At 38.2% G+C, this 15000-nt stretch overlaps 3 protein-coding genes across 3 annotated transcripts in view; 1 reads left to right on the forward strand and 2 right to left on the reverse strand.

The window, feature by feature from the left end:
- LOC138010692 (neuromedin-U receptor 2-like) overlaps positions 1-4233 on the reverse strand; it is a 5513-nt gene extending 1280 nt beyond the window's left edge. The window contains exon 1 of the mRNA XM_068857664.1: positions 1-4233. This exon is cut by the window's left edge and continues 1280 nt beyond it. Within this exon, the coding sequence (XP_068713765.1) occupies positions 2053-3036 (984 nt within the window). The 5' untranslated portion in view covers positions 3037-4233 and the 3' untranslated portion in view covers positions 1-2052.
- The window catches only part of LOC138010690 (uncharacterized), a 99558-nt gene that overhangs the window by 18275 nt on the left and 66283 nt on the right, over positions 1-15000 (forward strand). The gene's annotated exons all lie outside the window — the stretch shown is intronic.
- LOC138010693 (neuropeptide FF receptor 2-like) lies at positions 6117-8159 on the reverse strand. The gene has a single exon (XM_068857665.1). It carries the CDS (start codon positions 7963-7965, stop codon positions 6994-6996), a length of 972 nt encoding a protein of 323 aa, XP_068713766.1. The 5' UTR covers positions 7966-8159; the 3' UTR covers positions 6117-6993.

Genomic DNA, 15000 nt, shown 5'->3' on the forward strand with positions numbered 1-15000 from the left:
ACCGAAACAAAGGAAAGTATAAAAAAGTAAATGCCTTGCTTTTATAGTCGATGTGTACTTAGCTATCAAGGAAGTTTACAGGCACCCCACTTTTAATAATCTGGAAGAAACAATTCAAACTTTACAGAAACATGATCAAGAACCCCAACTGGCAGGAAGCAACTAGTTGGCTACTCACGCGATAAGTAGCAATTTTTTAAAACAGAAGCAAAGGAAAGTATAAAAAAGTAAATGCCTTGCTTTTATAGTGGATGTGTACTTAGCTATCAAGCAAATTTACAGGCACCCCACTTTTTAATAATCTGGAAGAAACAATTCAAACTTTACAGAAACATGATTAAGAACCCCAAATGGCAGGAAGCAACTAGTTGGCTACTCACGCGATAAGTAGCAATTTTTTTTAAACAGAAACAAAGGAAAGTATAAAAATGTAAATGCTTTGTTTTTATAGTGGGAGTTTCCTTAGCACTCTAACACAGCCGCCCTTTTGTTATCGGACCCAGTGTGACAGCGATCAAATAACACTCATCCGCTTTATTACGTGCTGTAATTGAATTTGCAAGCACAAAATTCAAGCCCAGTTTGTTATCAAATTGGAGTTTGAACCCGGAATATCTGCACGCAAATGTGCTCAAGAGATAGCGACATGAGAACTCATCTGTTTTCTCAAGGTTAGACCGGAACTGGCATGCAATGGATGCTTCTTGCTAGTATCCAGTGCAACCGCGAAAATACGAAGCTGGTCGATTGCTGTCGCTTCTTCTGTCGAAAAAAAAAAAGAAGCATGACACTGTGACGCGTTTGGTGATATTTTTGTATTAAATTTGACGGCAAGTTGGCGCCGTGTGTCTGTATTAGTTCCTCGTTGTTTCGATAAGAGGGTCAAAGAAAATTTCCTGAAAAACATGTTTTTCAATATTAAGATAACTTCGTCCTTTCTGCGCCAAGTAGTCTTTACTGGAAGTATATTGACGTATTTGAAAAAAAAATTTTTCCTGAAACTAAAATGGATCTTCCCTGTCACTCAAAGCTTCAATTTCCGCAATTTTCATTTAATAGCACGAGGATATCTATTTACCACCCCAAATTTAGAGTTCTTGCTTAGTTTCATAAGAATGTGTTGTAAATTTATGCTAATAGAAGACTCCCAACATCCTAAAATCTACAACCAAAAAAGACAATTTTAATACCAACTAAGTGTACTTTTCGATCCATTTTTTTCAAATTTAAAGCTATGACGGCTCCCTGAATTTTATATAACAAGCCAATTGGTTCGCAAAGGCACGATCTTCGTTACACCCAAATACGAAAATTTTTAAACTCACAAAACCCAGCTCTGAACCAGGTCATGAGCTCCTGTTTGCATATATAAGTTTACTGTAACTTCAGCCGAGTGTTTGTCCTTTTCCCAGTTTTTTCCCTAATCGCTCGAAGTGCTTCTAATCGGCTAACTTTTGTGTACCCTGTTTATTCCATTTTGTCATTTTTGTGCAGTTATCACGTTTCTGTGACCAAGTCTATTTCTTCGTATCTTTTTTGAGTTTTCGAATCATTGCGCAATGTTCCATTGTCACGGTTACATGACCTTTGGTGTCGAGGTAGACAATTAAAATTTTCAAGAGCACCCAACGAAATATAGTTCAAAACCACTTCAACATAGCATTGTCAAACGTATTTTAGAATTTAAACGGTAGATATAGGCATATTTTTATCCCCTAAAAATTTTTCATCTGTTCGGATTTCCTAGCTGAAAGTCTACTGATCCGAAAATTATAGGGATCAAAACTTACCTTTTTGAAATTTTCAGGCAGAAAAAGGTTCCCGAAAATACTACGTGACCTTTTTAGGGTAACAATCCGTTAAAAATAGGCAATTATACCATTTTTCAGATGTTGGAAAATCCTAGGACAGGCAGGCAAGCAAGAAATTTTACAACAAATGTTCCGAAAATTCTAGCTCTCAAATCGTCTTCCGAACAGATATTTTCCTAAAATTGACGTTGGGTGCCCCTGAGTTTATGTCGGTATTATTCCTTCAGTGCAGTGTTTGCCTTTACTCTTCTCGACCGAAGAGTTTTTTCAAAGCTTTTCGGTACTTAGGTAAACGCCAGGCAAAGACAAAGGGATCAAGAAGAGACTTCAAAAAGAGTGTGTTATTCGTCACGACTCCAGCAATTCGTAGTGAGAGACTTACTTTTGTCTTTTCTCCTGAGTAAAGGAAGACATACCACATAATAGCGCTTGGTTGAGAACAAACCAGTAGAATTATAATCATAGCTAGATTTAATCGAACAAAGTTCTTCTCTATGAGTTTCTGCCGCGTTGGTCGTTCACTCGGTGTAAAGGTTTCCCGTATTTCTAGAGATCCCTCGCTTGTTGCGATGTTCCGAGGCACTGCTTTTAGCATTAAGCGTCGCTTTTTCAGCTGCTGTTTACCAAAAGCTCTCTGCAGCATCAGGTAGATAATTATAGTCAAAAACAGCGAAAAGGTGGAATGAAGGTGCAAGTCAATCTTCGCGATTACCTCTCTTGGCACTCCGGCAACTAGTTGTAAGGTTTCAAACAGAATAGCGTATAACAAAAGCCCCACCACACACGCTATGGTGTTACGGACGGTGATCAAACGCTTGAATTTGAACGGGAAGGCCAGCGCGGCGTATTGTGCAAAGGTGAACGCCAAGACAAGGAAGAAAGACGTGTTGGCTGTTATGGCGGCTACAGTTCCCGCTACGTGAAGTATTTTCACGCAGTGACTTCTGCCTGGGTGATTATTGTAGAACCTGTAGTAGCATGTTGTCATCATGGGTTCAGGAATAAGACCAGTGATCAGATCAACAAACGCTAAACCCACCAAAAAATACGCCGATGGCGTGCGAAACGTTTTAAACGGATCTTTGTAAATCGCTATGAGAAGTAAAAAGTTGGAGAGCACCGTTAGTGGGCAAATCACGGCGAGGAAGGTTCCAGATACTAAGAGTGTTGTTGCCCAACTTGGCGGCATCAGATATTCCGTTGCATTCGATGTAACTTGGTTCATTTTTGCTTCATGTGGTGCCTAACTTTGGTTCTACGTATTTTTTTTATATGAGACGTCAAATGTATTTAATTATTTAGAGTAGCTATAATTATGTATATAACCAAAGCAAACGTGGTTATATGTAAATAACCACATCACAGTTTATGTTTTCTAAGTAACCAAAAATGCGTTATTGGTTATTTAACAAATAACCAAAGAAATGAATGTGGTTATTTGCTAAATAACTAAAATTGATGATTGGTTATTCATTAAATAACCAGAAACTTAATCTGGGTTATAACTTGGGATGCTATAGGCATACCTCGTTATAAATGAAGACCAGTCGAGTTTCTTTTTTTTTCTTCATCGTAGTCACAAATGTGTATACCCCGCAGAAATTGAATTAAACTCCTTAAACGGGGCTCCGGGGGAATATTTTCAACTCCGTACAATAGTTTTACTTGCGGTAATTTAACGACGGTTCGTGCATGGAATTGAAGAGAGACTTTAATAGGTCTTGAGCAGGGACGGTAGAAAACGTGGACCCTCGAACTCGACCCCCAACTGGACCTATTTCTGGACCCCACACGAGGGAAGAAAGAAAACAATAGATGGTTTTCACAATGACGTCATCAAATCGTAAGATCTTCTGAATTTTTATCGAAAGAAGGTTTATAATGACCTAGACAAACTTCAACTTCTCTGGGGAAACGACGTCTCTGCGCTCATCCATAACTTTGCTAAGACGTCCTGGCCGTTGGACCCGCCTGCCGACTTCTCTGGTTGTTGTCTGCCTTGACGTGCTGTTGCCTGTTATTTCAGGAATTGTAAATCTTTCGCTATCATGCGGCCATTTCTCTGAGGAATGGAAAGAAGCTCTGAACCTCTGCGCGATCCTTAAGAAACCTGGCTTAGACCCGACGCAGTTGAATAACCTCCGCCCTGTCAGTAACTTTCACTTTATATCAAAACTGACAGAGCGTGCTGTTTTCGACCAAATTCACAGTCATATGAGTCGATTTGCCCTTTATCCACCCTCACAATCCGCTTACTGAAGGTACAGAATGACATTCTCATGAATATTACTGAATTGCGAGCATGTAACCCTTCTAGTTCTTCTAGATTTGAGCGCAGCGTTCGACACCGTTGACCACAACATCCTGCTTGCTCGTCTTAATTCAAGTATTGGCATTAATGCCACCCCCTTGAATTGGTTATATTTTATCTTAGCAACAGGTCGCAAGGAGTCTCGCTAAATGGCTGTACATTTGACAGTTTGAGGCTTATGGCGTTCCACAAATATCGCGTTTGGGCCCATTGTTGTTTACCATTTACTCCAGCAAACTGAGTCATCGAATACCATCTACCTGAGGCACACGCCCATGCAGATGACACTCAGCTTTACCTGTCGTTTAGTCCTGACTCGGCTACTAATCACTCTGACGCGGTCGCTGCCATGGAACGCTGTCTATTGGACATTCGTACGTGGATGCTTACTGATAAGCTCAAACTTAATAATGACAAATGATGACATGTTGATCGGTACAAAACAGCAACTTTCCAGAGTAAATATTGATAGCCTTGCCGTATGAAGGAGTGACATTGCTCCTGTCGTGGTTCGATTCTAACCTGAATCTCTAGGAACAGATCCTCAAAACTTGATCTGGGTTTTTCATTTATACAATATTCGACATATCCGAAAGTATCTGTCACAGGAATCGATCTGCGCGGACTTTGGTCCATGCTTTATCATAAGTCCTATAGATTACTGAAACAGCCTTCTATTTGGTTTACCCTCTGTTCATTGCAACGCTGGCAGAATGCAGCCGCTCGGCTTATATATCTAATGTTCTTCGCTACAGTCACATAACACCAGTACTATGTTTGTTACATTGGCTTCCTGTCAAACTTCGCATTGATTTTAAACTACTTCTTCTTACTTTTAAAGCTATCTACGGTCACGCGCCTGGTTACTTGATTGATCTGATTGCTATGAAAGAAGTCTATTCATTTAACTGACTTTCCACACATTAGAGACACTGTCCATCTTAAGTCAAGAATATCGCTTTGAATTGTAAATTCCGCATATTCTTCGTAAAATTTGAACTATTGAAAGTTTAGGAGAAGCGAAATGACAATAATAAGAGAAGACGAAACATTTTGTTATTGAAGAAGACTGAAAGAGAAGGTTGAAAAATTATAGTAGCTCAATTTCGAGATGTAGACTCAGATGAAGACCCAGCTTTGAACAATTGGCGTGACCTCGATGCCCTAAATATAAAGTAAGGAGTTGTAAGGGATTTTTCCTCGGAGCGCTTGAGGTCTTCCATTTTGTTAAGAGTGAAATTTAACAAAAAATTCACCGATTTACGATAAAAGTTACTTAGGCACGTTTTAAGCGTCGCATTTTACATGTGCCAAATCTAATGCAAATGAGAAAAATCTATTGTTTTCGCTTATTTGCATTAGATTCGGCAAATGTAAAATGCGACGTTTAAAACAGGCCTTAGGGTGCGTTCGATTGACTGTATTCCGGAATAGGAATACATGAAATGGAAGTTAGAAAATTCTTCGTTTTTACGTATATTCACATTAAAATTGTCAAACACCTGCTGAAATCATCGGCTATTTTAAACATCTTTATTATCCATACTACTTCAAAACGCCAGACATTCCATTTTAAATCATCACTCTACGTATTCTTATTCCGGAATAGGGTCAATCGAACGCATCCTTAATTATCTGTCATAGGATTTTTGAGGGGGTGGGGGTTGGGGGACCTATTTCATTCGTTGACGGGGTGGACTCATTCAATGCATGTCAAAATAGCACATAGCAAGCATGGCAAATGAATTTAACTAAAATAATAAAGTTTTGAGACGTATTCGTGAATAGAGTGCTTTGAATGACTTGTACGTGCTATTTGTAAGGTTTTTTTTTCTTTTCCGGATTCAGGAAATGAATCTTTATTTTATGAAGTCATTCTGTTACGCCTCGCAGATGTTGAGCGTAATTTATCACTGATGACAATTCTATATCCGTGAAGGACATTATTTCACTGGATTAAAACGCGCAGGGAATTGCAAGGATTGAAGCGAAACAAGCGGGATTTTGTTTCTTTATTTCCGTCCGCGCTATTTTAAAACAAATGTTATTCGCTGTAATGTCGAATTTACATGGCTAAGTGAACTTTTTTAGTGAAACTTCGACAAGTTGTCTAGTCCACACGAATAGCTTGTCTTCATGAGAGTAATTTCCGATTTTAGTTTATTATTTTTTACTGATTGTTTAATGGCTATAACGTCATATTGGGCTTAATTAAGGTCTTTTATGCGATAACCCTTACGTTTTGTATGAGTAGCGCACGTCGTCGATCTATTCGATTTAAAACTGATTAAACCTGAGCGATCCCACAAGCGTGAAGCATCGCTTTAAATACTTATCGTGTATAAATAAAGATTATTGATTGATTGATTGATCGTTTTAACAGCAACTTAAACACAATATTTGGCTGTGAAGCCCTCCTGTTTTCTCGTTTTTTTTTGTTCAAAGGATTTGCCCAACTTTCTCCATTTATTTGTGCCTTAAAATTCAGTATTTAATGCTCGTGGAACTATTGTTTGTACATATCAGTATACGGGAACTCCAGCTTAAATCCTTTTCCGAATTTTTTTCCCGAATCTCTGGAAATGCTTTTAATGTGCGACTTCTTGGTAGCCCTGTTTATTGCATATTGTCATTTTTGTCATCACGTCGTTTCTCTGCCAAAGTCTGTTTCTTCGTATCTTATCCTATTTTCTTCTACGTGTATAAGTTCGCGACCCCACAAGCTTTTAGCTTTGAATTTAATGTCATTTATAAATAAAGGTTGTATTGTATTGTATTGCATAGTTGCGAATCATTGCGCAATGTTCCATTGCTACATCAGCTTTTGTGTCGAGGTAGACAATCAAATTTTCAACATTTCAGTGTTTGCCTTTACTCTTCTCGACTGAAGACTTTTTTCAAAGCTTTTCGGTACTTAGGTAAACGCCAGGCAAAGACAAATGGATCAAGAAAAGACTTCAGAAAGAGTGTGTTATTCGTCACGACTCCAGCAATTCGTAGTGAGAGACTTACTTTTGTCTTTTCTCTTGAGTAAAGGTAAAAATACCAAACAATAGCGCTTGGTTGAGAACAAATCAATAGGATAAAGATCATAACTAGATTTAATCTAACCAAGTTCTTCTCTATGAGTTTCTGCTGTGTTGGTCGTTCACTCGGTGTACAGGAATCCCGCGTATCTGCACATCCCTCGCTTGTTGCGGTGTTTCTTGTTGTTGGCGTTAAGCGTCGCGTCATGATCATTTCTTTCACAACAGCTCTCTGCAGCAGCAAGTAGATAATGACAGTCAAAAACAGCGAAAAGGTGGAATGAAGGTGCAAGTCAATCTTCGCGATGACCTCTCTTGACACTCCAACCAGTTGTAAGCTTTCAAACAGAATAGCGTATAAGAAAAGCCCAACCACACACGCTACGGTGTTACGAACGGTGATCAAACGCTTGAATTTGAACGGGAAGACTACCTCGGCGTATTGTGCAAAGGTGAACGCCAAGACAATGAAGAAAGACGTATTCATTGTTATGGCGGCTATAGTACCCGCTACTTCAAGTATTTTCAAGAAGTGACTTGCGTCTGGGTGGTTATTGTAGAACCTGTAGTAGCATGTTATCGTCATAGGCTCAGGAATAAGACCAGTGATGAGATCAACAAACGCTAAACCCACCACAAAATACGCCGATGGCGTGCGAAACGTTTTAAACGGATCTTTGTAAATCGCTATGAGAAGCAGAGCGTTGGAAAGCACCGTTATTGGGCAAATAACGGCGAGGAACGTTCCAGACACGAAGAGTGTTGTTGCCCAACTTGGCGGCATCAGATATTCCGTTGCATTCGATGTAACGTTCATTTTGCTTTATGCGATACCTAACTTTGGTTCTTCGTGTTATTTTATGTTATACAGGTGCGTGAGCTTATATTGACTCAATTTCCTCGCTTAATGCGTCAATTGTGCGTGAAACAGTTTTAGGTTACCAAATGAGGTTTATAAATGGTCAGAAAAATTGGGTTATTTCTCTTGAAATTGACGAGTTGTCTTAAGTTTCTCGCAAAGTGTTTGGGGTGTCACGGAATATCACGCAGCAAGCTATTGCTGTCAATAATACTTACCAAATATTCCCACGCTCGAGAACTGTTCGTGATAAGATAAATCCCAACTTACGAAATTCCTTCTTTGTCAAAAAAATATCCGTTTTAGCTCTTCGGGTATTTTGGTTTTCAAACACGCATGTCGTAATGTCATTTTCCTGTGTCAACCTCAGGCTCCATTTTATGAACCCTTATTCATTTTACTCGAGTGCCCGGAGGGATTACTTCATATTGATGGCTAATGGGGATGTGTCGCTGGATGGGGTCGCATTTCCACAAATGGCATGACAGGCGCTTTAGGAGACGCGCGCTTGGCTCATAAAGCGCCTGTCATGCAGGCTACTTTGAATGAGTTGCCAGTAATTGGATCCATGCCTTATCGCAGAGGGTTCTGGGATCGCCAGGGAGTTGTTGTGAGAAAGTTATTCGGCGTCCAAAAAACGACTTTGGAGAGAAATCAAGGTTTTTTTGGACACAGTTTTATCAGAAATCGATTTGGGCGATGTTGGCACGTAGCAACTGTAAGTTCTTGTTTGAATAACCGTGAAATATGAGACAAAATTTGCTGATTAATGTGAAACGGTCTCAAAGTATAACAAGGTTAGGAATAAATCTGGAGGAAATGACTCAATAAAGCCTTTTCAGTTGTATTAACGTATGGCCTGGCTTTTGGCCTATTTCTAAACTCAGCAATTCAAATAATATTGGAAATATGCCTAGTGGCGATCATTGTGCTGTGCGGGGTTGTGACAACCATCGAAGGTACCCAGAGAAGCAAAAGATTTTCCTCAGGTTGGAATATTTAGATTTTACTCGCCCAGGAATAACAATGATGTTTTTTCGTGTGCTAGAGCTATTAATCGTGACCAATTCAAGGTTTGATGAGTACAAAGGTCTGTTGAGGTTACAGAACCTCTGAATGTCCTACAACAACTTTGTACATAAGAGCTGAGTATGATTGTGGGAGTACTAAAACCTCAAAGACCTTCTTCGAAGATCAGATCGACAGAGAACTACTATATGAAGATGACGCTTTTGTATTGTATTGTAGATGGTAGTTTGACAGAAGAAAAGGTTTGTTTACATGTAACAGCTGGGCATGTCAGATATGAATTCCCAGTGTTATCTAATTCCGTCGAAACGGAGACTGCGGTACTTCTAAACAGCTGCCTCGAGGCAGAAGCTAAGGAGATTGAAATGGTTTGCTTGAGCAGCATCATCGTACTACATTGATGTGACTGGACTCTTACAGAGTTTGTAGATAAATTGTAGCGGCTCGAAAACCGTTGGATTTTTCTCAGTCAAACAAGAACTTAACCTATGGGTTTTCTCATGTTTCTCATCGCTCATTTCATCCCTCAAAAGTACAATGGCTCTGTAAATTCTCTCCTTTGAGGTGGTGTATTTGCAGAAGCCATAATTCGTTTACGCAAGACGTAACTAAAAAGAAAACAGCCTAGACACACGTAAACACAACTAAAAGGGATTTAATGTGTTATTTCCTCCAGATTTGTATCTAATTTTGTAACATTTCGAGACCATGACGAGATGTTAATTTTACAATAAACAGCAATAAACCTTACGGATCCTAACCTGAGTAAATTTCAGTTATCTCGTATTTCACGGTTATTCAGACAAAAAGTTACATTTGCCACGTATCAACATTTCCCAAATCGATTTCGGATAAAACCCTCAGAACCCTCTGCGTACAATCGGGGATCCGATTACTGGCAACTCATTAGTTGTCAGGATTTTGGGGGTAAGACAAAAAGGGAAGGATTCGCGGTAAAAAAAAGTTGTTAGAAAAAGAACTGCAGCGCTGTTGTTTTAATATTTACTAGCCGCATTACATTCCGTTTTGAAATTTCAATTAATTTAAGAGGCTTTATGTAAGCCTTATGCTCGAGTGTCCGGCAAGTGATTATTCCAAAGCGATTCTTCAGTTGTTTCTTTTTTCAACATTCAAATGTGCTGTTTATCTCCCTCGTAATTGATATTGGCCCAATGTAACAATATATACACCGATTTTCTCTGTTATGATTTGCTTCACAATATTAGAGTTCGTCGCTATGACATTATCAAACCTATTCTGGAGATTCACAGTTTTTATCGCTATGATGCCTTCTTCCTCTTATCGACAACAACTGATCTCTTCCACTTGTCTGCCTTAACTCTTTTCTCAACTTTCTTTGAGTGTGTAAATTAATGTCACTTGCTTTTAATTTTCTTTGCAAATCCGCCTCCTTCGTGCAAGCACGCTCCTCGTGGAGGTTGACTATCAATGGAGTTATTTCAGTAGAGTTAGAGTTAGAGTTAACGACTTCCAAAAGCCTGAATTCAAGATTTTGGTCTGCCAAAATCCTGAATTCAAGATTTTGGAAGTCCAAAATCTTGAATTCCAAAATCTTGAATTCAGGATTTTGGCAGTCCAAAATCTAGGATTTTGGAAACTTAACTCTACCTCTACGACATAACTCTATGAAAATAACTCTAAGAATGGCTGTCCCCCTCTTCGTGTCGTAGTTTTTCCCGCTTGCATTAATCTGTCAGGAAGGAATGCTATATCATGTTTTGGTTTTCTGTGTCAGCGCTGCAATTAGACTCAGCACGCACCTATTAAAATGTCTCCCGTGATTGGTTCACTCGGCAGTAATCCAAAAGAAGCCCTTGACCTTAATACTTTGAAAGAGATCGTAAAAAGTTGCGTGCCATACAGCATAATTTCTTAATCGAATTCACAAGTAACTATTTATACGCTTTCTGCAAATATAACAACGTTGTTTAGTTACTAAAACCGTTTTTTTTTTCAAAGGGGCTTATTTCAAAATTTGGCAACTGCAACGTAATCTTAACGACACAATTCGATTAGTAATTATCAATTAAACGTAATTATTACAAAATACGCGAAGATGACGGTGATAAAATTCTTATATCTTAATCTGCTCAAAGTTTCTGATGTTTTAATGGCTCTAGAAAAAGATAAAGGAGTCAAGTACAACTAGCGCGCGCTTGGTGACACGTACAACCGTCCAATTACAAATTCTGCTATTAATGCTGAAATCAGGGCTGTTGATAGCCAATCAGATTCGAGAATTTTGTGACATATACCATTAATAATGGTAATAGCACTAAGTGGAGTCCACTGAATTCGGTCTGTAATCATACGAGTGATTAACAAAATCGGACGACTGCGTAGCGGGAGTCCGATTTGTTTAGTCACTCTTATGATTACAGACCGAATTGGACGACACGAAATCCTGTTACGAATTAATCATAACCATTACAATTTCCGAGAAAACAAAATTAATGCATTCCTTTTTCTCTGCCTAATGTTACAAATTTGTCCATTTTAGAAAATCCCCAGTTTGGTGGGTTAAGTGTTTGCTGCTATGGTTATTGCGATAAATTCTGTGATTGGTGGATTAAGCTGAGTGCACTTAATATGATTGGCTGATGTAACTGTCCGATTTCAGGTATCCGATTACAGCCAACTGTCCGATTTCACTGTCCGATTTCAACCCTACACAATGAATAGTGAAAAATAAAGTAGTTAATGCACCAATCAAATTTGAGAAAGTTGTAATGGTAGTAGGACTGAACGGAGTGCAATTCGGTCGGTAATCATACGAGTAATAACAAAATTGGACGACCACACAGCGGGAGTCCGATTTGTTTATCACGAGTATGATTTAAGACCGAATTGGAGGACATGAAGTCCTCTTACGAATCAATAAAAATTGCAATTTCCGCGAAAAGAAGAGCCAAGTTATGAAAGAAAGGGAAATTTGCACTAAGAGACCGACAAAGGAGGCGTAAATTGTTTTAATGTCGCCCTGAAAGAAAGTAAGAAAGATGAAAAAAGGCCCAGTTTCGGAGTCTGTACACTGTTTCTATGGTCTTTGACGCCAAGGTTATGATTGGTTGATTTAAAGTACAACTTTGAATGTGATTGGGTTATTGAACTGTCCGATAACAAACTATCCGATAACAACTTGGCAAGTGAATTAGTGGAAAATAAGAGTTTGTTTAAAGTAATCACAATCAAGGAAATTGTCATTTTAATAAGCAATAGGTAACTAGCAGCAGTCAAGGATTGGTGAGGTGCGTTTGATTACTGTTTTGTCATCGATGAGGCATGAAAGCAGTTGTATATTTTGGGGAGAATGGTTTTGTACACTTTCCTAGCATTTGTTCATTATTATATGGCCCTGTCTCACAAGGACTGGGAACTAACAAATTCACGAATTTGATTGGCTGAGATCGACCGCAGTTTAGATGTTCGCGTCTAGACCGGGATCTACACTGGTGATGTTTGGCGGTGAAATCGTTTTGTTCCCTTTTGTAGTATTTGTTCAGTAATGAAGGTGTCACAGTAACAGTGTCTCAGCGAGTACTTTGTGCACTGAGGCATTGTTTGACAAAACGCGAAATGACTGAAATTCGCAACATCATAATAGTAATAATAATAATGATTTGTGAAGAATTTAAATTTCGTGGCTGGTATGACGCGGCGTTTCGTCTCGGCCAAGAGACTCATCAGATACTTTTCGAATTCCAGCAAACTCGTTGAGCATCGCGCTCAAAGTCCCGTTCGCGAAGTCATACCAGCCACGAAATTTAAATTCTTCACAAGTACTTGACAATTTTTTTTATTGCATATAACTCGTGAACTTTGCGGTTGGGAATCCTTCTGCGATAGAAGGCCAGACTGCTAACATCTTGACTTCGCGAACGGGACTTTGAGCGCGATGCTCAACGAGTTTACTGGAATTCGAAAAGTATCTGATGAGTCTCTTGGCCGAGACGAAACGCCGCGTCATACCAGCCACGAAATTTAAATTCTTCACAAGTACTTGACAATTTTTTTTTATTGAATAATAATAATAATAATAATAATAATAATAATAATAATAATAATAATAATAATAATAATAATAATAATAATAATAATAATAATAAGTACGAGAAGACAAAACATTGTGTTAATAAAGAAGAAAGAGAAGCTTGATGTAAAAATATAACACAAATAGCAGCCGTATAAACATGCATTATTAAGAACAATTTGTCAGGCATTGTGGCGCATTTTGAGGGTTAAAATGTACTATGATTTTAGGCCGCTGAAGTAAACCAATGAAAAATATGAAATTGTGCAATTGTTCAATTAATTTCAACACTTACAAATAAGCTTTATGAAACTCTCCTTCATCTCTTACAATTTTTGAAAACTCGGATGACAAGATTTTGTAATTTCTAGCCAGCTTCGCTTGATGGTGTGTATTTTCATTGAGGCATACTAAGCCATTCAACTTGCAAACACTCGCGAAATTGTTCAGACTGTTTTTTTTTGTCTTTCAGTTTAAGTTTATATTTCCTTCAAAGTGATAGTAATAGTAATACAGTTTATATTCTTGAGCATAAATATGTTTTGGGCCTCTGAGTCGGACCCAAAGCATATTTACGCCCGGGGACATAAACGCTATTGTTTTATTGCTTCAACACCAAATTTAGTGTCGAGGTATCTCTTGCGTATTTCTGCTAATATGGGACCCCCAACGTCCGAAAACGGAAAAGGAGACCTTTTAATTCCAAATGAGTATGCCAACATTTTTATTTGAAAACTATGGCGGCTCGCTTAATTTATATACATCAAGCAAATTGGTGCATAAAGGCACTGTGATTGAAATAAAAAGGAATACGAAAAATTGTAATGGCTCAGTTTCAAGATATAGACTCAGATAAAAGACCCAGTTTTAAACAATTAGCGTGACCTCGATGCCCTAAATATGAAGTAAGGTCTTGTAAGGGATTTTTAATAATAATAATAATAATAATAATAATAATAATAATAATAATAATAATAATAATAATAATAATAATAATAATAATTTTTCCTCGGAGCCCTCGAGTTCCTCCATTTTAATTTGTTAAGAGTGAATTTTCATCAATAAAAATTCAGCGATTTACGATAAAACACTTAATGACGTTTCCCAACTTTCATAGGATTTTTTGCGGATCTATTTCAGTTCGTTGCTGGGGTGTTCTCTTTCAAATCATGTCAAAATAGTGGATAGGAAGCATGGCAAATAAATTTGAAAACAATAATTGACTTCTGAGATTTATTCGAATAGAGGGTGCTTTTAAAGGGAACTTTCACTTCAACAAAAAAATAACAGGAAATAATCGTTTACAGTCAAGTCAATCTAAAGTATTTTCAAGGAAAGTGTTTGTATCCGAAATAAGTAAGTTTTAGAATCGCCCATTGTTGTTTTCAAATTTCGCGGCGCCGCCATCTTGAATAATTGTGAGGTGTGACGGTTGCCCTATAGCTCTTTGTGTCAGAACAATAAGGCAAGCGTAACACGTGACAATTGTTCAAGATGGCTGCGCCTTCGAAATTTAAAATTAGAACTACGCGATTTTAAAATTCACTTTTCAATTGGTATAAGCACTGTTTTAAAAACAAAGTTCCTTCGGTTTAAACTTATTCTGTAGTAAGAGTGGAGGTTCCCTTAAATGAATAGGCCATTTCAGAGTTCACGTCTGCCTCCTACTTTCAGCACGAGAAGATAAAATTCGTATCCCCGCACGGCCATGTAATATCCTCTATATCCGTGAAGGATATGATTTCACTGGATTAAAACGCGCGGGGAATTGCAAGAATTGCAGGGAAACAAGCGGGATTTTACTCTTTATTTCCGTTCTCGCTATTTGATTACAAGTATTAATCGCTTTAATGCCCAATTAAAAGAACTTCGACAAGTTGTCTAGACGAATAGCTTGTCTCCAGAGTAATTTT

Source organism: Montipora foliosa, chromosome 7 (genome assembly GCF_036669935.1).
Source record: "Montipora foliosa isolate CH-2021 chromosome 7, ASM3666993v2, whole genome shotgun sequence".
Taxonomy (NCBI): Eukaryota; Metazoa; Cnidaria; class Anthozoa; order Scleractinia; family Acroporidae; genus Montipora; species Montipora foliosa.

Bases quoted from the DNA above. Each gene is read 5' to 3' on its own strand.
- LOC138010693 (XM_068857665.1), bottom strand. From the start codon at position 7,965: ATGAACGTTACATCGAATGCAACGGAATATCTGATGCCGCCAAGTTGG.